This window comes from Schistocerca nitens, chromosome 11, assembly GCF_023898315.1.
Source record: "Schistocerca nitens isolate TAMUIC-IGC-003100 chromosome 11, iqSchNite1.1, whole genome shotgun sequence".
Lineage (NCBI taxonomy): Eukaryota > Metazoa > Arthropoda > Insecta > Orthoptera > Acrididae > Schistocerca > Schistocerca nitens.
The window spans coordinates 66,474,373-66,495,389 of NC_064624.1; the positions used below are offsets into that span (position 1 = coordinate 66,474,373).

General features: G+C 42.5%; 1 protein-coding gene across 1 annotated transcript in view; it reads left to right on the forward strand.

Moving 5' to 3' along the window:
• The window catches only part of LOC126212638 (uncharacterized), a 126,455-nt gene that overhangs the window by 79,947 nt on the left and 25,491 nt on the right, over positions 1-21,017 (forward strand). The window contains exons 4-5 of the mRNA XM_049940065.1: positions 356-531; positions 14,543-14,751. Of these exons, the coding sequence (XP_049796022.1) occupies positions 356-531; positions 14,543-14,751 (385 nt within the window). The remainder of the gene's footprint in view (positions 1-355; positions 532-14,542; positions 14,752-21,017) is intronic.

The window sequence follows — 21,017 nt, forward strand, 5'->3', positions numbered from 1 at the left end:
TACCCGCCACGGTGCCCTCCAATACTAAATTGGTGATCTCTTGTCGCCTCACAACATCTCCTACCAACCCATCCCTTCTTCTAGTCAAGTTGTGCCACAAACTCCTCTTCTCCCCAATCCTATTCAATACCGCCTCATTAGTTATGTGATCTACCCATATAATCTTCTGCATTCTTCTGTAGCACCACATTTCGAAAGCTTTTGTTCTCGAAAGTGCCATATAAAACTGAATGTGTAATCATTCCCTGACAATAATTTAAATACTATGTAACAGCAGTCTGTAAGTGTAAGTTAAGACCGGCTGCTGCTTGTGAATGTTATGCAAAGGATTTGAACAATTTGCGCTCTGCCTCAGGTTAACCATACAAATGATCATCGACGCGACAGATGGATTAAGGGTGTGGAACGAGTGAGAGACATGCTGCACACGAAACTGAGCGGTTGGGTACTCGACATGCAATCCGTCAGCGAGCTGATAGCGCATGGCAAGGTGGAAGAAGCCAAGAACTGGCCTGGAAAGTATATACACAGGTATAAACTAAAATACATTCAAACCTTTGTGGAACTCATTATAATTTGTGAATGTTTATTTCAGTGTCACTGAAACGTATACTTCCCTGTTACGCAGACTACTGAGAATACACTGATCAGCCATAACATTATGACCACCCACCTACTGTGGATATAAGCCCGTCTAGGCGACGACAGCGTGCGTAGTGTGCGTAGTGGCCGTGAGCTGGCTGTCTCTGTGCAGAATGGGGAGTTTGACCGAGGGCAGATTGTGATGGCACGAGCGCTTCGGAGACTGATCGACTTGTCAGGTGGTCGATCCGTGCTGTAGTCATTGTCTTCAAAACGTGGCGAAACCAAGATGGGAGATTGGGCGGCCACCCCGTATTACAGATGTTGGTCACCGTAGGCTGGGCAGACTGGTAGAATTGGATTGGTGGCGAACTGTTGCGAAACTGACGTCAGACTTTAATGCTGGGGAGAGTACAACTGTGTCTGAAAACACAGTGCACTGACCACTCATAACGATGGGCCTCCACAGCCCGCAGACCCACTCATGTGAATTCTTTTTATTTTTTATTTATTTCACTATGGAAATTAACTTCTGAGGTCATCAGTCTCCTAGAACTTACAACTACTTAAACCTAAGGACATCACAAACACCATGCCCGAGGCAGGACGACGGTTCAATCCCGCGACCGGCCATCCTGATTTAGGTTTTCCATGATTTCCCTAAATCGCTGCAGGCAAATGCCGGGATGGTTCCTTTGAAAGGGCACGGCCGACTTCCTTTCCCATCCTTCCTTAATCCGATGAGACCGATGACCTTGCTGGTTGGTCTCTTCCCCCAGACAACCAAGCCAAACCAGAGGCAGGATTCGAACCTCCGACCGTAGCGGTCACGCGGTTCCAGACTGTAGCGCCTAGAACCGCTCGGCCACCCCAGCCGGCCCATGTGAGTACTGCTCGAGCGTTTGGGATCCCTATCATATCGGATTGAGGGAGGACATAGAAGCAATTCAGGGGCAGGCTGCTAGATTTGTTACTGGTAGGTTTCATCATCGTGCGAGTGTTACAGAAATGCTTCAGGAACTCGGGTGGGAGTCTCCGGAGGAAAGGAGGCGTTCTTTTCGTGAATCGCTACTGAGGAAAATTTAGAGAACGAGCATTTGAAGCTGACTGCAGTACAATTTTACTGCCGCCATCTTATATTTCGCGGAAACACCACAAAGATAAGATAGGATAGATTAGGGATCGTACAGAGGCATATAGGCAGTAATTTTTCCCTCGTTCTGTTTGGGAGTGAAACAGGGAGAGAAGATGCTAGTTGTGATACGAGGTACCCTCCGCCATGCACCGTATGGTGGATTGCGGAGTATGGATGTACATGTAGACATGTGCTAATGTTAGCACCACGACATCATGAACTATGACTGAAATGGGCACGGGAATATCGACACTCGACGTTTCATGCTGGCAGAGTGTTGTATGGTCTGATGAATTTCGATACCTTCCTCATCACACGCCAATGGAAGAATGCGATTCCGTCGTCTTCCAGACGAGCAGCTACTTGACACCTGTATGGTGGCATGGAGACAAGCTGGCAGCGTCTCCATTATCCCCTGGAGAATATTCACCTGGACATCCATAGCTTGGCCGTGCGGTTAAAGGCGCTGCAGTCTGGAACCGCAAGACCGCTACGGTCGCAGGTTCGAATCCTGCCTCGGGCATGGATGTTTGTGATGTCCTTAGGTTAGTTAGGTTTAACTAGTTCTAAGTTCTAGGGGACTAGTGACCTCAGCAGTTGAGTCCCATAGTGCTCAGAGCCATCCATAGCTCAGTGGGGCTCTTAAGAGGCACCACGATGCCCAAGGCGTATAGTACACTGGTTGCCAACCACCCACCCATGACGATCATGTTTCCCGACAGCAGCGGCATTTTTCAACCAGATAATACGCCATGTCACAGGGGAAGGAGTGTGATGGAGAGGTTCGAGAAAGAATTTTTAGCTTATTGCAGCCCCGTCGGCAACTGTGAAAGACTAATATTTTGAAGGATCGTACTCAGTCTGGTCTTTGCCAGGTTTCAGCTAAATTAATCTAGCCTTCTTCAGAAGCATAAAATTATTGTAACATGTCAGAGTAAGGCACAGTCAACATTAAAAATTAAAACCTATAGTACCGTGGCATCTCTTCACCACACAGTCAGTTGGCAGCGGCAACAACGTTGGCACTGACCGTTGCACGCGGAATTGCACTGAACACATAGCAACTCGTGCGCGTGCGCATACGGAGAGTCAAGGCTGCATATCTTTGGCTGTCTGTATATCACGTGGTCGGAGCTGATAACCGTAATTGTAAGCAAACTAGGCGTTATGTAGATCTATACGAAAATTGCATTAAATGGTAGGAAATTTACTTGGTTGGGTATACAAAGTTTAAGGATTACCTCTACACATATGGTCATCGTGTAAAGTATCCCCACCGAACATGCCTAATAGCGAGCACCTTACTTGTCTCACTTATTTAAAACCTTAATCACTATGTAAAATTTAATTTGGGTGTAACTGGGCATACAACGCTCCTGTCATCACACTTAGCTGGTATTGACCGACATAGGTCAAGCGTATTAATTAAAATGTGACGGAGGGTACAACGTCTCCGTCATCACGCTTACGTCCTATTGACTGACATAGGTCAAGTATACTAAAATATAGTCTACGATGTACGTTAGACGGGAAATATTTTCTATAGGTAACATTGTGAGTAACACGATACACGTGTAACGCCATCGCTATCATTACAAGGGAAATATTTTGAGCAGCTAAGTTCTACTTTACTTTCCTGCATAATTGTTAAATTCATCTATGCTAATGACTGACATGGGCCGTGCATATTAATTGGAGTGTGGCGGAGGTTACAACATCTCCGTCATCACGCTTATGTGCTACTGACCGACATAGTTCAAGTGTACTAACATATAATCTACAATGTACCTTTGACGGGAATCTTCTTCCACAGGTATCATTGTAAGTAACGCGATAGGCTCGTAAGGTTATCGTATCGTAGAAAGGAGAATTATTTAAAGCAGATAAGTTTTACTTACTGTGCTGCATAATTGTTAAATAGCGTCCAAAATCTCCTGAAAGAGTAGTGGGCCAAACTTAATTTTAAAGGGAACCGCGAGGCTTGATGTCTGAACATGGTATGCGGCAAACAGGAGAGAAATATGATGGTCGATGTAACAGGGATAAATTAAACCAGACGTAACAAAGATTGGAAACCTTGGAAAAAGATTTTTATTTCTCAGGAGCAGCTGATCATTCAGAAGCTTTTCTACATTGGATAGCAAGTATTTAAAAATCTGCATCTCCTCTAGACTATCTAGCCTTGTTCCTTTTACCTCGCAGTGCGACAGCTCAGTATTAGTTGGAGGGTTGGGTGCGTGGGCCTTGTGGACGAGGTGCTCGGAGAAAGTCGAACCTCGTGTGCCGTTACCACCACTCGTTGGCATATGCTCTTTATATCTCGCTGACAACGTTTTACCTGTTTGGCCAATGTAAGAGTTAGGGCACTCACCGCATGTGATTTCATATACCCTGGAGAGAGACAGTTTGTCCTTAACTATTTTTAAAGAGTGGATTAAATTTTTCTTAAGGCTGTTATTGGTATAATATGTTGCCTTATAACCATGGTTCTTTAGAATTCGCCCTATTCTGTATGAAGCTTTACCTATAAAGGGAATGGAGATTACGTTTGCGTGGTTATCATCTGACGTGGTACCTAATGTAGAGGAAGTCGTGCTGCTCTTGCTATTTAATCTCTTGTTATAGAGTTGTCTTACAATGTCTGGTTTATACCCTTTATTTTCGGCTCTCACTCTGTTAATAATTCGTTCTCCAATGCCTTAGCAGAAAGGCGAATACCGAGCGCTCTATGCAAACTGGAATGAAAGAAAGCCAGTTTATGACACTGCAGGTACACAGAGTCGGCTGGTATGATATTGTCAGAGAAGGTACATTCACTACAGGTTTTAATTTTAATGTTGACTGATCCTTACTCTGGCATGTTATAGTAATTTTATGCTTCTGAAGAAGTTTAGGATAATGTAGCCGAAACCAGGCAAAGACCAGAAAATTTGAGCAACTGAGGCTGATCCTTCAAAATATTAAAAAAGTATTAGGTACGAGAAACACGATGGCGAGTTACAGTTGATGTGCTGGTCATCCATCTCGTCAGATTTGAACCTGACCGAACACATCTGCAATGTGATTCAACGTCGCGTCAGAGCTCATTGCCGTCCTCCCCGGAATTTACGAGCATTTCGTGGCTTGTGTGTGCAGATGTTATTCCAGCTCCTTCCAGCAACCTACCAAGGCCTCACTGCTTTCATTCAAAATCACGTCGCTGCTGTTCTCTGTGCCAAAGTTGGACATACGTGTATACGATTCAAAATGTGGTGAACAGTATTGGAGGAGGGGATTACTGCAAATAGCCATTTACAAAATTTTTGAATTCCATTTAGTCTTAAATTTTTGCCTTGGTGTTTTATCTGAAAATGGGCGACGTACTGTGCAGCAGGTGAGCAGAGAAAATCGTGACAGTGAACGATGTTATAACACTGATTACAAGTAACACCTTTCTGGATAGCTAAATTCACTTAATTTACGGAAATAATGGTAACAGGGAAACCTGTGGTCTTGACTCGAAAACTGTATAGAGGTACCACACGAGGAAACGAAGTTATCACCTCCAGGAGAAACGACGCTAATACGCTACCGTCATCTCCAACCTAGACAATGGCTCCAGTTTGTCGAGGATGGAACTCCACAAGCCATATTTCTCCCAATAAACAAAGGGAATGGCTGAGCAGCGATGAGGGGTGAACCAAAAACAGGGAGATGTCGGAAAAATATGGGCAGTGAGGTAGGACACGGCCACGGACTTTTTTTATTTTGTGCCATTGCTGCAGTGTTTCAGTCTGTTCTCAACATACAGCTGTCAGCGCGCGTCTGGTTTCAGTCCGCCCTGTGGTGGAAACTCCAGGGAAAGGCAGTGAAGGGCCGCCCGTGATACATTTTCGGGTATTCGCCATTCTCTTGTTCGCATTTTTCCAGTTTGACTTAGCCGATATATGCCAAGTTCAAGTAATTCAGACTTTCCAACATTTTAAAATGAACAAAGAAATGGTGACTTAAATTATTTAGTTTAAGAGAAACAACCCATGCATACGGAATCAGCCGTCAAAACTATTTTTGGACAAGTATCTAAAAATGCTTGCTAATAGGGGTTTGTAGACATTAACATAGTAAATTTCGAACGTTGTAATGGCCTGCGTGAGGTCAAAAATAGCAGACTGACTCCTAACTGCCTGTCGACTGAGATTGCCTATGTCCTTGCCATACCTCTTGTCTACTGTTTCTCATAGCAACATTAGTTAATAGTTCTGGTCCATTGTTCCCCCAATTGGTCACTGCAAGCCCTGATACCTACAGTGAATTAGCTGCAATCAGTTATGTTTTAGGCGTTTAATATTCCATGGTGACATTTCAAGAAGCCTGGCATCTGATATTCAGATGTTTACTTTTGTTTGTACGTCGTGAAAACTGAATCTTTACTAACAGCGTTACAGAATTTTGCAATGGATATTTTTAAGATAGCAATTTTAAAACGCCGTAAGTAAATAAACACCGTTCACGACCTATGAGTAAACGTAAACGAGTGAAAGTAGCGTAGACGCAAAATGAATGTGTTCTCTAAAACCTGTGTTTTGATACCCACTTTGTTGGTCTGGCGTATCGGAAAACTGGTGCCATTCATATCAGTGCTTTATGCCATGAATAGTGTCATAGGCAATACAGTTTTGATTTTACGAGCACTACTGTCACGTCACGGGACGAGCCTGCCCGTGAGCTTAAGACTAAGTATGTGAATAGCGTCCACGAGTCACCTAAGATTACCCACGTCTGTTACAGTGCGTAAACACTGCAAGATGGAAGCGAGAGGGCAATGGAAACATCCCTCCACTAGTGGACATATGGTGCCATGTCACGGTCAATTTGTTAGGACAGTGAGTTTGTCTTGGAAGTAGCAGGCGAAAAGTTTACTTTACGTAGATTGTCAGGAGGTGTTGATTTTTGAGATGGAGTTCACAGGACTATGACTTGTAAGTGTGTGGTAAGCTGCCCAGTGCTCACTTGACTTTTAGGGTGGTGTTGTAATTAGTTTAAAGCATGTCTGTCGCTGTCAAGGCCTCTTTTTCCATTAAGGATGTTGGGTCGTGTCTTCATAGTTGCCAACGATGTGTTGTGTGTCCCCGTCTTGGATGCAGAAGAAGAGAGATTACTGCTTCATTTCTATGTGTTTGTATGCGTGTGTGGGAGATAGTGGCAGCTTCGGTCAAGCTTTCTTGCAGGAAGAAAGTGGTACTGGAGATCTTCGTGATTTGGAGGGTCGCTAGGTTGCTCCCAATTCGGGTATAGATAATCTCCCAGTAGGCATCCCAGATTTTGTCGTGGTGTTATTGCTTTATCGCAGGCAGGTTATTGTGGAGTGGGTGTGAAAGTGGAGAGTGTGAGTAGGAAGGGATTGATGGTTGGACTGAATCGTGAGCATTGCAAACTGGGACAAGGACTTCTGCAGTTATGCATCTGAGGAGGTTGACAGAGGAGTTACTTTGGGGTTGGTGTGTCAAGGAAGCAGACTAGGTCTCCTTAATTTCAGCATGTCCACTGCTATGTACATACAGATCGGCAAAACCTTATGGGAGGAAAAGTACTGGTCAATGGGACCAAGGAAAATACATTGGATAGGACAGCTTGTACAAATATAGATAGTTGCATAATTGACTAATAGGATGCTGAAATATGTCCTCAGGATGAAGTGTTCAGCAGCAAAACTGAAAAGAGTATGTATACAAAAGGGGGTGTCTTTAGGTATCCAGTTGCTACTCCCCATCTCACTACTATGGGGCAATTATGGTTCGATAATCCATATCGAGCATGGCTACTATGTGTCGGCTATTGGTTCAATGCAGATTATAGGGAAACATAGAGGTAGTGTGGTCAGGTAAAAACATAGGAATGTTGTCAATTGGACTGTTTTGAAATAGTTCTTAAGTAAATGATAATGTACTACTGTGACGAAATTAGGATTTAGCAAAGGGGGATAGGGAAGTATCTAGGCCTAACTGAGCTTGTTTGCCGTTGAAAGCACACTTGGGTTTAGGCATAGGTAGCAGTTACATCAAGATGGAATAAAGACTGAGCAGCTAGGGAGAATGGGTGTAGAGTGTAAGTACTGCTGATACACTATTTGGATTTATAAAAGTAGACAAGTGGAGTCGGTAGATGTAACTAAGTTTAATTTGAAGCAATCTTGCTGAGGTTGATACAACATCAAACACAGAATTAGTTGTAGTAGTAGGTAGTGGTTATACTGATATGGAGCACAGACTGGGCAGCTGGGGAGAACTAGTGTAGGGTATGGGGATGCTAGAAAAGCGGCATGCTTTGGAAGGCCATGATAACAAATCTGACTGTATCTCTATAAGTTAAGACATTCTTGGTGGAGATTATGAGATTTGCAGTGATGGCAGGTTGATGGGTTTTTGCACTGGTTCGTGTGGCTCTCACTGTACTCAAAATAGTGGAGGCAATTGATTTCATGTAGTTTTGATTTGGATGGATTGTAGTGCTTGAAGTAAATGTAGACTCTGTTTCTGACTAGTTGATCAATTTTGCTAGAGGATTCTGAGAAAAGGCTAAATTAGTAGGACCATAATTGTAGCCAATGAGGATGAAACTTCGAGTTTGTAAGTTGAGGTAGGAGTTGATTTTCTGCATCATCTCCTCGACCACGATCTCAAGGTTGACATTCTTGACTGTGATGGTAAGTGTCGGTGAGCCATGTAGAACATAGTGTTGTTTGTGGAGAGGAGGGGATAGATGTGATGAATGCATGGGAACCAGATGTAGGAGGACTGCAAAGCAGGTGGGTGTACCCATGGAGATCGAGGGATTTGATAATCACAACACCTTTCCTAGGCATGATTTAGAATATTTATGAGTTTGGGTAATATCTTTAAATTTCCTGTGATAGACTTTCGGCTTCTGAAATATACATCTCCTTTGCGACAGCATCAAGGTGTTTTGCTCTGGAAGGTGAACTGGAAAGTGGAAGTAGGTAGAAGATGGTGGTTGAGCGCACGTATTGGTTTCATGTCCATGAATTTGGTGAATTCTTTTGTGAGTTCGTTGTCTTTCTTGGGCTGTAGAGTGAGTCAGTATCTTCTCTGTATCGTTTGTGTAGTCTTATGAGTGCATGGATGGGGATTTTTCCAATAGGAGGTGGCTCTACTTGTGTTTTGGTAGGGAAGTTGGCAGGAGTTTATAGCAGTGGTATCAGTGCCGTGGCAGTGTATATGACTGGAACTTCTGTCACTGGTAAATGGTGGTGGTGATGAGGCTGATCACCATGCTGGGGGTGGCTATGGTTTTGGTGATAGAGCTGGCGACGTCACTAGTGGTGGAAGGACAGTGAAGGTGATGGTGGAGGTGGTGGCGCTGGTGCATTTGGCGGCGGTAATGTTGGTTTCAAAATTGAAGTTCGTTGTGGGCGGTATAACACTGGAGAAGACGGGAAAGGATAGGAGACTGTTGGTGAAGGACCACTGGGTGACTGCAGATGAAGGAGCTGAGGTGGTGGCATACGTTACTGTGGCTATTGTTGGTTGGATGTCAAAGTGAAGTCGAAGACCAGAGGTGTATCAAGGGCCACACAGCGGCAGTAGCAACAGTGGAGCTTTTATATCATTCCTCTGGTTCACAGAACACTTTTTTTAGATGTATCTGCTACAGTTCTCTTATCATCATTTATTGCAGGTCATCCAAAAATTCCACCGGTACACTTAATTCCTACAGTCGCATAACATCCATATTAAGGGTTCCAGCACTACTAGCTAAACTAGGCACATTGACGACGCTTGTCTACCGTAGCAGTAGTCTCCCTAGCATCTGTGCAGAGCCTCTGGAAACTCCAATACTCTGTGACGAGTGCAGAAAGGTGGCCACTCACATCGATCCTCATTTCATTAGATTTCATCATACAGTGCATAAAGGCTTATGCTGCTGTACACCAACAAGCATTTAGTAACTTCCACCCCATCAAACGACGGAGGGTCACAGAGGATAAGGAAGGAGATGCGAGCAGGAGGCTTGTCATCCTGGAGCAGTCAGAGAGTATGGTGACTCACACTGAGACGCTTGGCATCGAAAGCATTACTTAGGTTGTTAATATTGACTGATAAAATGTTTATATGCGACTCCAACTAAGCTATTGGCATTATCCACACCGACAGCTTCATAACGATGTTTTCAGTAACCCCAAAATGAAGCTAATATTTTAATTAGAATTTCACTGAGGTTGTCAGTCATCAGACGACTAAACCAACCAGCCAGAAATATACCCTGTGCGCTCAGGAGCAAAAAATTGAAGACAGCTTTACAGTTAGTCGTCGACTAGTACTGAGACTTAGAACGTGCACTCGCTGTGAGTGAATACTTTATATTATGCAAATGAAGTTGAAGTATGAATCAGCCTCAAGAAACGTTTACTAGACAGCAGGTGACTAGTTGCTGGAGAGGCACCACGTAGGTCTATGTGCAGAGGACTGATTACGTTTTCTCGTAAAAGTGATTTAGTGAGTTAAATGTGCCGCGGCAAACGTTTATGTGTGAATTGGCGTGTGCGAGTTCGAATTATGATTAAAGTCTTGTGCAGATAATTTTATGAACTTGAAATGGTGCTCGATATTTGATGACTAGATTCCGTGAACTTACATTCAAGATTTACCTTTAGACTGGCTCTAAAGACTGTTTTCTCCTTGGTTTATCTATTAAAAGACAAGGTGGCATCGCATTATTTCGAGAATTTCTTTAAGGTTACGTTGAGATCTTTTCCCTTTGCCTTTCCGTTATTTAAGGGGAGTTAGAACGGAATTTTTTTCACACTTTCGTATTTTTATATCAATATAAAATTTGCAATTTATAAACTCACATGGGAAGTATTTTATTTTGTTTTTTTTAATGTAATCTAAGCCGGTTGAAAATGTTAAAATTTTTGCATGCATTACTTCAAGATCTAGTAAAATTTTTAATTTCTTATATACAAGGCTGTGGATTTATGTGTTATGAAGGTCATGGCAGAATAGGATGGGCACCAGGTTGAGGAAGTTGAAACACAGATTGAGAGACAAGAAACTTTCTGATGGTAAAACCATAGGAGGCAGGATGAGGGACAAAATGATTGCTTAACTACAGCAGTATTATGGGATGGCCATTAGAAATAATACTAAGGATTTGTAGAAAATAAAGCAGGCATTATCGGTTACATTCTTCGACAGACTGTCCACTTAAGAGAAACCACCACATCACCTTTGCCTCCTGGGCCTGGTTCATGGTGCAATTACCGCAATACGCAGTACTCAAACAGTTCGTACAGCCTTAAACATTCCATCCCAGCAGCAGTCATGGACATCATAAAACCTGTTTACAGAGACCTGGCAAATCCTGAATTACTGAACGATTGTCTGCATGGTCAGACTCAAAATCCCAACGAGTAGTTTAATAATCTTATATGGAATCGCATAACAATAAATGTTTTTGTTGGAATGAAGACACTAAAGTGGGGGGGGGCTCAGTGATGCTGTTATTGCTTTTAAAGATGGCGACGTCGGTAGGGTGAAAGTGCTACAGCATATGGGAATTAATCCTGGAGCGTGCTGCATCAGAGAACTTGAATGGATGGACAGGATTCGCATTGAGAATGCAGCTCAGTTGACCAATAAGGAGTCCAGAAAGAAGAAAAGAGGAAAAAACTTGGAAAAAGATCGAGAGGATGGTATACAGTATGGTGCAGGGTGTCTCTGAGTGACTAAAAAAAAAAGCATATGTTAAGTGAGTTACAGTCTTTTGAAACTTTAGAAGACGTTCCTGAATGTTTACATTTTCTGTTGCATTGTTCTCTAAAACACAGAAACTATTTCGAGTGGAGTATTCAAATTTTCAGGGAGTAATAACATACATATTGAACTAAAAGAAGAACATAAAGATATGTATAATTAAAATTATTTAGGATAACGTTCAAAAAAGTACCCAAAATTTTAACCGTGTAGTTAAAAAATTGTATTTCCGAAAGCAGTGGCTGAAATGCCACTACTGTAGTTCAGTAGACTCGGAACATACAGTTTAATGCGCTGTAAAAGTTTCATTTCAGTGGGTACAGTGGTTCGTGTAATACAGGGAAGCCAAGTCACTAAATTTAACATGGTCGGGATAGGGCATTCCAACTCCTCGTAAATCGGTTGTGTGTTTACACGGAATCACGAGTTTTGGATTGTAGGAATACCAGTTGGAACGTTGAAAGAACTTTGCAAGACGCGAGGTAAGCAAACCTCGTAAATGGTGCATCTGTGGACTTTCAGGTGTGCTGGAGTTGCAATGACGATCTTTAAATACTTTACGTGATCAAATCGTACTCTCCTCAACTGCTGCATTAGTAACAGTGGACGGGAGAAACGGAACTATTTGACGTTAGGCTACATTCACGTTCATCAATTAATCGTCACCTTGCTTTCAGCTGTCGTCCCAGTCTTGATAAATAGCATTATTGGAACTGTTCCATCAGTTAATCCAGAGAACAACCTACTGGCAGATCAAAAATGAGTATTGGAGTGGGACTGGAATCGAAACTGGACTGGCACCCTACTGCAAAACTCGACAGACGCTCTCCTGCACAATGCCGGACTAACACTCTTCGAAGAAAAAATACTCAGGAGAAATGGCGTAGCCACAAGTTGAGTTATTGTTTCCTCAATGAATTTTCACTGTGTGCGAAGTGCAAGCTGATTTGAACCTTCAAGGCAGTCTAAAACTGTAAGCTGGACCGGAACTCTATTCCAGAACTTCTGACCAGCACACAGTTTTAAGCTACCAGGAAGTTTCAAATTAGCGTATACTCTGTACAAAACCCATTCAGCAAACAATCCTGCAGGCTGTAGTTCTTTGCAGTATCCTTCCTTCTAAGGGCGCCACTCTTGCAAGTTTGTCAGCGGAGCTTCTGTTAACTTTGCAATACAGAAGACGAGGTGCTGGCAGAAGTAAAGCTGTGACGATGGGCTACGATTCGTGACTGTATATCTCAAGCTGTCTCATCTTTCAAGTCATAATTTTATTACACATAAAGTTAACACAGATTTGTACAAATCACCTTCATGTACAACAACTTTAAAGAAATTACTTTCATCATTAACATAAATATCAGATGTTCACTTTCTTGCAATAAAAGCAAAATTCTTTGTTTTGTGGCTATTGATGCATTCTCCAGTTTTATTTGTATGATTTACTTTAGTTCAATCCACATATCAACACAGAACAGATAAAATGTTCTCTCTCTCATATATATATATATATATATATATATATATATATATATATATATATATATTGTAAAACTCCACAGTCATTATCCTGCTCAATGCCGGACTAATACTCATTGAATCATTGAAGAAAAAATACTGCCGAGAAATGGCTTAGCCACAAGTCAAGTTATTACACGCACACACACACACACACACACACACACACACACACACACACACACACACATATTTACATACAGGGTGTCCCAGCTATCTTGTCCACCCAAAACATCTCTGGAACAATAACAGCTATTCGAAAACGACTTTCACCGGTATCAATGTAGAGCTGCGGCCCATGAATGTACATATTTGGAAACATTCTAAAACGAAAGCATATGTGTTTTTAACACAAATTTACGTTTTTTTAAATGGACCTCCTATATTTTTTCTTCAGCAATCCATAGCATGACAAAGCACATACACAATGGCGTTGATTGCATCGCAATACTCCCATTACATCCCGAGATATTGAGACGCGAAGTTGACGCTTGAAACACCCGACGTGCCCTGCTAGCGCACGTCCTGAGGCTCAGGCGTGAACCCCATGCTGCCCGTAATCGCGATGTGATTGACACGCGTAATCACACTTCCATACTCATCAAGAGGTCCGAAACGAATAATACGGTCTGCTGCCATCCTGCTGCGATTGCGGGCAGCGTGGGGTTCACGCCTGAGCCTCAGGACGTGTGCTAGCAACGCATGTCGGGTGTTTCAAGCGTCAACTTCGCGTCTCAATATCTCGGGATGTAATGGGAGTATTGCGATGCAATCAACGCCACTGTGTATGTGCTTTGACATGCTATGGATTGCTGAAGAAAAAATATAGGAGGTCCATTTAAAAAAAACATAAGTTTGTGTTAAAAAACACATATGCTTTCGTTTTAGAATGTTTCCAAATATGTACATTCATGGGCCCCAGCCCTAGATTGATACCGGTGAAAGGTTTTTCCAATAGCTGTTATTGTTCCTGAGATATTTTGGGTGGAAAAGATAGCTTACATAAAGCAAGAAATGAAAAAATGACTGTACAAGTATACCCATACACCTTGTACCGAACATTATATATATATATATATATATATATATATATATATATATATATATATATATATATAATGTTCGGTACAAGGTGTATGGGTATACTTGTACAGTCATTTTTTCATTTCTTGCTTTATGTAAGCAATTCGAAGGATGTGTTAATAATGTTCCATTCATGCATACACTGTACATGATTTGCCACGTTAATTTTATTCGTTTTTGACTTCTAATCTCAGGGGTTGATTGTTGCAGGCAGCCGCTGTTGAATGATGGCCTTAGCTCAGAATTTTTAATTCATTACAATTAAGATTTTTAGTTAAAAGTGGCAAGGATCTGGGTTCGAGTCCCGGTCTGACACATAGTTTTCATATGGCATGAAGTTTCAAATCAGCATACTCTTTGGCGCTGAGTGAATATTCATCCTTGATAATGTTCCATTGATGCATACACTGTACATGATTTGCCACGTTAATTTTATTCGTTTTTGACTTCTAATCTCAGGGGTTGATTGTTGCAGGCAGCCGCTGTTGAATGATGGCCTGCTGTCCTACCACGAGCACTACCTCTCCTTCCGTGGCGACTTCAGTGCGCAGTGTGAGGAGCTGCAGCCAGAGGCATACCAGGTGTTCGGCCTGGCCGACGCACTCTACTCCTTCTATCACAGCTACTGGTTCAACAGACTGCGGTACTTCACTTCAAAGTTGACAGTTGTTATCGACGTTAACGGTAAGTTCAGTATTACGACTCATTCGCTATATGTACTGTATTTGCACTGATGACTGTTGATATATTGTTGTTCTACGAATGAGGTTCCAAAATCTGTCTGTATATCCAATCTTAGATCTTCCGTGATTTTCAATGCACCGCACGATAATTGCTGGTGCTTCTTTCATCGTCTGGTTTCCGACTGATTGGTAGCTCTCCATGTCAGCTAAATACTTCATTTAGAAGTGTTATTGGCTCCTGCAGTACACATTGTAAAAAAAACTATACATATAAAATGTTGGAGAGTTCAGAGGAGATAAAAAGAAACATATTTCATGTGACAAAAATGTCACAGGATCATGGTTTCCCCACAGTAATAATAATAATAGTAATAATATTAGTAACAACAATACCAGTTATAATTTCCAGATGTATACTCGAATAATCAATTTATTTGGCTTCGTCAGCGCTCAAGGGATAGCCAATGTAACTGCACAACACCCAATAAATCGTTGTATTGACTATACAGTAACTCACACAAATGCAGGCAGTGTTGGTAAATGGCGATAATATTAAATAACATTCTCAAATAACACGGATTTTAGTTTACAATAAATAAAGTTTGCTAATTCTTTTTGTTACAGTTAATTTATTGTTCAGAGCTGTGCACCTTGTTAGTAACTACTAAGCGCTTCCGGCAGACTACCAAATTATTGCAAGTGCAATAACTTTCGTGTAAAATTACCTGCCAACAGTAATGGAAGACCAGCTCTTGCTCTCATAGGATAAAGTGCCACAATGAATAACTAGCATAAATACTACATCTACATGGATACTCTGCAAATCACACTTAATAGCCTGGCAAGTGCAATCACTTGTTAACTTGTGTAAAATTAGTTCAGTTCCACCACACGCCAACTGACGAAAATGTTCTGTTTTCTGCACTGTCATATGAGGTTCTTGCAAGTCCCCAGAATCGTTCTTTCAAGAATCTCAAACACTTTTAAGGTCGCACCTCACATATCGCTCAATGATACGCATATCAGCTCCCTTTCAAGATTCCAAACGAACTGCTGTAGGCCAAGATGGCTGCCAGAAACTTATGCAGTCTGCCTTTCATTTTGGAAATTCTGAGAGAACTGATAAACATTTATAATCAATCGAAATCTTCCCAGTTTTCAGATTATGTCTTTAGATCTTTGCTGACTTTTTAAATTTTTGCTATAGTTACTTTTTATTGGTGCAGCAGTTGTGCTATGATACTTTGTTGTTGAAAAATTACTAACATGTTGAATAGATTCCTCAGTATAGTTTATTATACTGCTGCTACTTTAACGTATTTATTATTTACTACGTATGAAAACCTGCTTTCTGTGCCTTGGAAACCACATTCTGGCTCATAATCCAACGTGCAAAAACATTATATCATTATGTTCGCATAGAGATCCTCAAGCTTTATCCGTTGTGAGAGAGTTTATAAAAATCGCCCAACGATTTAGAGGGTTATTAATTTTTAAAGTTGGTTTGATAATTAATAAATTCAAAACTGCTGGTCTGATGAAGAGTTAGATCCCCATACACTTCTCCTTAGTGTCTGTTGGTTTGTTCAAGAGTCTCTTGTTTCCTCTGTATGTGGCTTCCCCCTCCATGAACTTCTCCACCAGCTGAGAACACTGGTCATTTCCAGACATTATAAGGAATAATCAGTTTATCTACTGCATTCCTGCAACTGTGGACACTCTCACTCTACCATGTCCACCAATTACGGACTCTGAAATCTGTGCTGAACTGAGTGATTGAAGACTCTGCGCCATCTCTTGGCAAACAGTGTGACCAGGTTGCGCACTGCCACCGAGTCCAGCCAACAGCCAACGTCCCCCTGCCTCCCCCGTTAGCTGTCAGTATACAGGGTGCAAGCAGTCATGGCTGTCTTTAAAAATTCTGGCGTTTAACTGCATATGGCTGTTAGTAATAGAGCTGACTGTATCTGAGCCCACTCTACATTGTTGCCAGATCTGTTTACACAGATGAGCATCCTTCCCCAGTCCCTCCGTGGTCACTCATTCACTCCCTCTCCCCTAGTCCTCTAAATCAGTTGGGTAATGGTAACCTCAAATGTGTGTATCCTATTCCTTGGAGATATAAGTCCAGTCATCACGGTTGCTAGATTTTGGATGTATACTCTGGACATAATTTATCACCTGTATTAAGCAAATAACCTACTTGTCCTCTTATCTGGTATTCATTTATAATCCACTACCACACTACCCCTTATACTTAGAATTATTTTAATTGCTATTTTGTATGATCCCAAAATGTCTCATGGCTGCTCAGACATTTCGACATTACAGTGGATGATTGATATACCATTCATCTACCACTTCAGTGTTAATGTGTAATTATAGCTCTTAAAAAAGTAAGAAGCTTGTTTCTGCATAACTGGTGTGTCAAAATACTTCGATCTGAACCTACTGAAAAAATGATCTGCGAACTATGAAGTCGCTATCAGCCTGACTTAGAGGAGTATGACACTGTAAGGTTGTTGGATATTACAGAAATTAAAAAATCCTTCTATTAAATTTTTCTACAGGTATGTAAACATGTTAAAGCGCGTGCACACACACGCACAAGATATTGTAACATTACACAGCTAGTCTATGTTTAGTAAGTTCCACACCAGCAATGCTACGAACCAAGACTGGGATACAATAGGATAGGGATGACTACATCATTATCTATAAACAAAGAAAATGTGGCAAACCGTCTTCCATGTACCAATCACACCACTATGCCTGCAGCTGTCATGTCATTGGACGTGTGCTGGGTGGGCATCACTTCACATAGGTCAGGCCAACAAACACCGGTATGACTTTCTTGGAGAGAACTGTACACAGCCCACTACTTGTTGATGTTTCAAAGGTGGGAAGTTATTTCAATATCGCTGCTGCTAGCAGCACTGCGGGAGAGAGGTATCTACAATACTGGCCATTAAAATCGCTACACCACGAAGATGACGTGCTACAGACGCGAAATTTAACCGACAGGAAGAAGACGCTGTGATATACAAATGATTAGCTTTTCAGAGCATTCACGCAAGGTTGGCGCTGGTGGCAACACATACAACGTGCTGACTTGAGGAAAGTTTCCAACCGATTTCTCATACACAAACAGCAATTGACCGGGGTTCCCTGGTAAAACGTTGTGATGCCTCGTGTAAGGAGGAGAAATGCGTACCACCAGATTTCCGGCTTTGATAAACGTCGGATTGTAGCCTATGGCGATTACGGTTTATCGTATCACGACATTGTTGCTCGTGTTGGTCGAGATCCAATGACTGTTAGCAGAATATGGAATCGGTGGGTTCGGGAGGCTAATTCGGAACGCCGTGCTGGATCCCATCGGCCTCGTATCACTAGCAGTCGAGATGACAGGCATCTTATCCGCACGGCTGTAACGGATCCTGCAGCCACGTCTCGATCCCTGAGTCAACAGATGGGGACGTTTGCAAGACAACAACCATCTGTCGAATAGTTCGACGACGCTCGCAGCAGCATGGACTGTCAGCTCGGAGACTGTGGCTGCGGTTACCCTTGCCGCTGCATCACAGACAGGAGCGCCTACGATGGTGTACTTAACGACGAACCTGGGTGCATGAATGGCAAAACGTCATTTTTTCGGATGAATCCAGGTTCTGTTTACAGCATCATGATGGTCGCATCCGTGTTTGGCGACATCGCGGTGAACGCACATTGGAAGCATGTATTCGTCATCGCCATACTGGCGTATCACCCGGCGTGATGGTATGGGGTGCCATTGGTTACACGTCTCGGTCACCTCTTGTTCGCATTGACGGCACTTTGAACGGTGGACGTTATATTTCAGATGTGTTACGACCCGTGGCTCTACCCTTCATTTGATCCCTGCGAAACCCTACATTTCAGCAGGATAATGCACGACCTGACGTTGCATGTCCTGCACTGACCTTTCTGGATACAGAAAATATTCGACTGCTGCCCTGGCCAGCACATTCTCCAGAACTCTCACCAACTCAAAACGTCTGGTCAATGGTTGCCTGGTTGCCGAGCAACTGGCTCTTCACAACTGGTCATTCACTACTCTTGATGAACTCTGGTCTCGTGTTGAAGCTGCATGGGCAGCTGTACCTGTACACGTCATCCAAGCTGTGTTTGACTTAATGCCCAGGCGTATCAAGGCCGTTATTACGGCCAGAGGTGGTTGTTCTGGGTACTGATTTCTCAGGATCTATGCACCCAAATTGTGTGAAAATGTAACCACATGTCGGTTCTAGTATAAAATATTTGTCCAATTATTACTCGTTTTTCATCTGCATTTCTTCTTGGAGGAGCAATTTTAACTGCCAGTAGTGTACTCTAGTACCAGTAGGCACACGTGCATAAACAACTATTTAGCATCTGTACAAACTCTTCAAAGGGAAAAAGGTAGCCCACTGTTCTTTTATACCAAGTCAACCACCACAGTGAGCAACTGCCGTGCTAATGTAACGTATAATGCATCACAAAATCTATTCTACAAATGCACAGGTGCGAATTTGCTTCCATCTCAGTGATCTTCAATCAAAATTCTCTATATATGATGTGAACAAAAGCATGTGGGCACCTGCTAGTGGAAATTAATACTGGGTGTGCCTACCAGTCGAATCATTCATATTCAACATAAGAAAATCATTAAAGGTAGTGAAAAAGAACTACTATATAAAGAAACTCATTACTTATACATGTTGGTCTTATGACCATTTGTCTCTTACACAGGTCAGAGTCAGACTTGTTCAGACACAAGTATATGCTGTCGTACCTTTATGGCATATCTCATGCATAGTGTGTTTCAGTACGGTCAGGCAAAAATTTAACACGATGTAGTGGATGCTCCACACTACAATTTGAGGTAGAGAACCCGGGACTGGAGAAGCCAGTTTAAAGATATAATAGGAATAAAATCACATTTCTATGTACTTTTCTATTTACATTAGCTACAGTCAACCACAAGTATCTTCGTTGACACACTGCAAGTACCATTTGTACTGTACCTTAAAAAAATGGACTGAAACTGACGGCCATCAATCTCAATGCGAGAATGACACTGGCGAACATGACTCTGTCACACACTCCCGTACAAGTGACAGTCAAAGGGATTCAGGTCACGTGACTTCGCAGGCCATGGAATAGGACCTCCTCTTCCAATCCAGCGACCGGAAAATACAGCATTGAGATGGTTTTGGACATCCACACTGAAGTGAGGCAGTGTACCATCATGTATGCACATCCTCTCACGAACAGCCGAGGATACAACAACTCGGGTAGAACTTTCTCTGCATGAACGTCAAGTACAGGTGGCCTTCCAGACAGCCTTTATAGAAGGAATGGCCCAATGAGATTGTCACCTGCGATGTCGGCCCAGATATTCACGTACATGATGGTGTGACTCAACTACAGCATGAGGGTCTTCCTCATCCCACACATGACCCTGTTATTCGAAATACCACCACGCTGAAGTGAGGTCTGGTCAGTAAAGAACAGGATTTGCAGAAAATTTGGTCGACAAATCCAGTGTCGGAGCAACCACTGACACAGTGTGACCCTTGGTACAAAGTCGGCCACAAGCATTGGATGCACTCATTGTGGATGATATGGGTGTCACTGTTGTTCGTGAAGTACTCGCCACACGCTAGTACGTGCAGCGCCCATTCCACGTGTAATACGACGAGCACTTGTATTGGGGTCCACTGCAACACATTCCAGCATCTCCTCTTCAAAATCGGGTGTGCGAATGGTCCTCATGTTGCCAGGACCCTCGTCTTTCTTTCCAATGAAGGAGTCTCCAGCATTTGTCGATCGAGAGACATAAACACTTGTTGTGACAGATGATGGCTGTCAGGAAATCGTTCCCTGTACAGCCTTTCAGCAGCGGGAGCGTTGCAACGTAATAAGCCACACACGAGGTGCCCATCATTGAGTTCATCAAGACTGTACCGGTACTGCTCCATCGTATTGTACCGTACGTCTCTAAATAGCACTGAGTAATGAATCGGTCTGTCGTTGATTCATAGCACGTTGTATCATGGTACAATGTACTCGTAAATCAGATAGAACAGAGCCACCTTATGGACAAGCAAAGTATACTAAACCTGCATCATGACGTCCTAGTAATCACACTCGTCCTCCTTGTTTCCTTGCAGAAAATAATGGGTGTACATGTGAATAAACAGAACAGTATGCGTAAACTTGTACGCGTATTAACTGTAATCAACG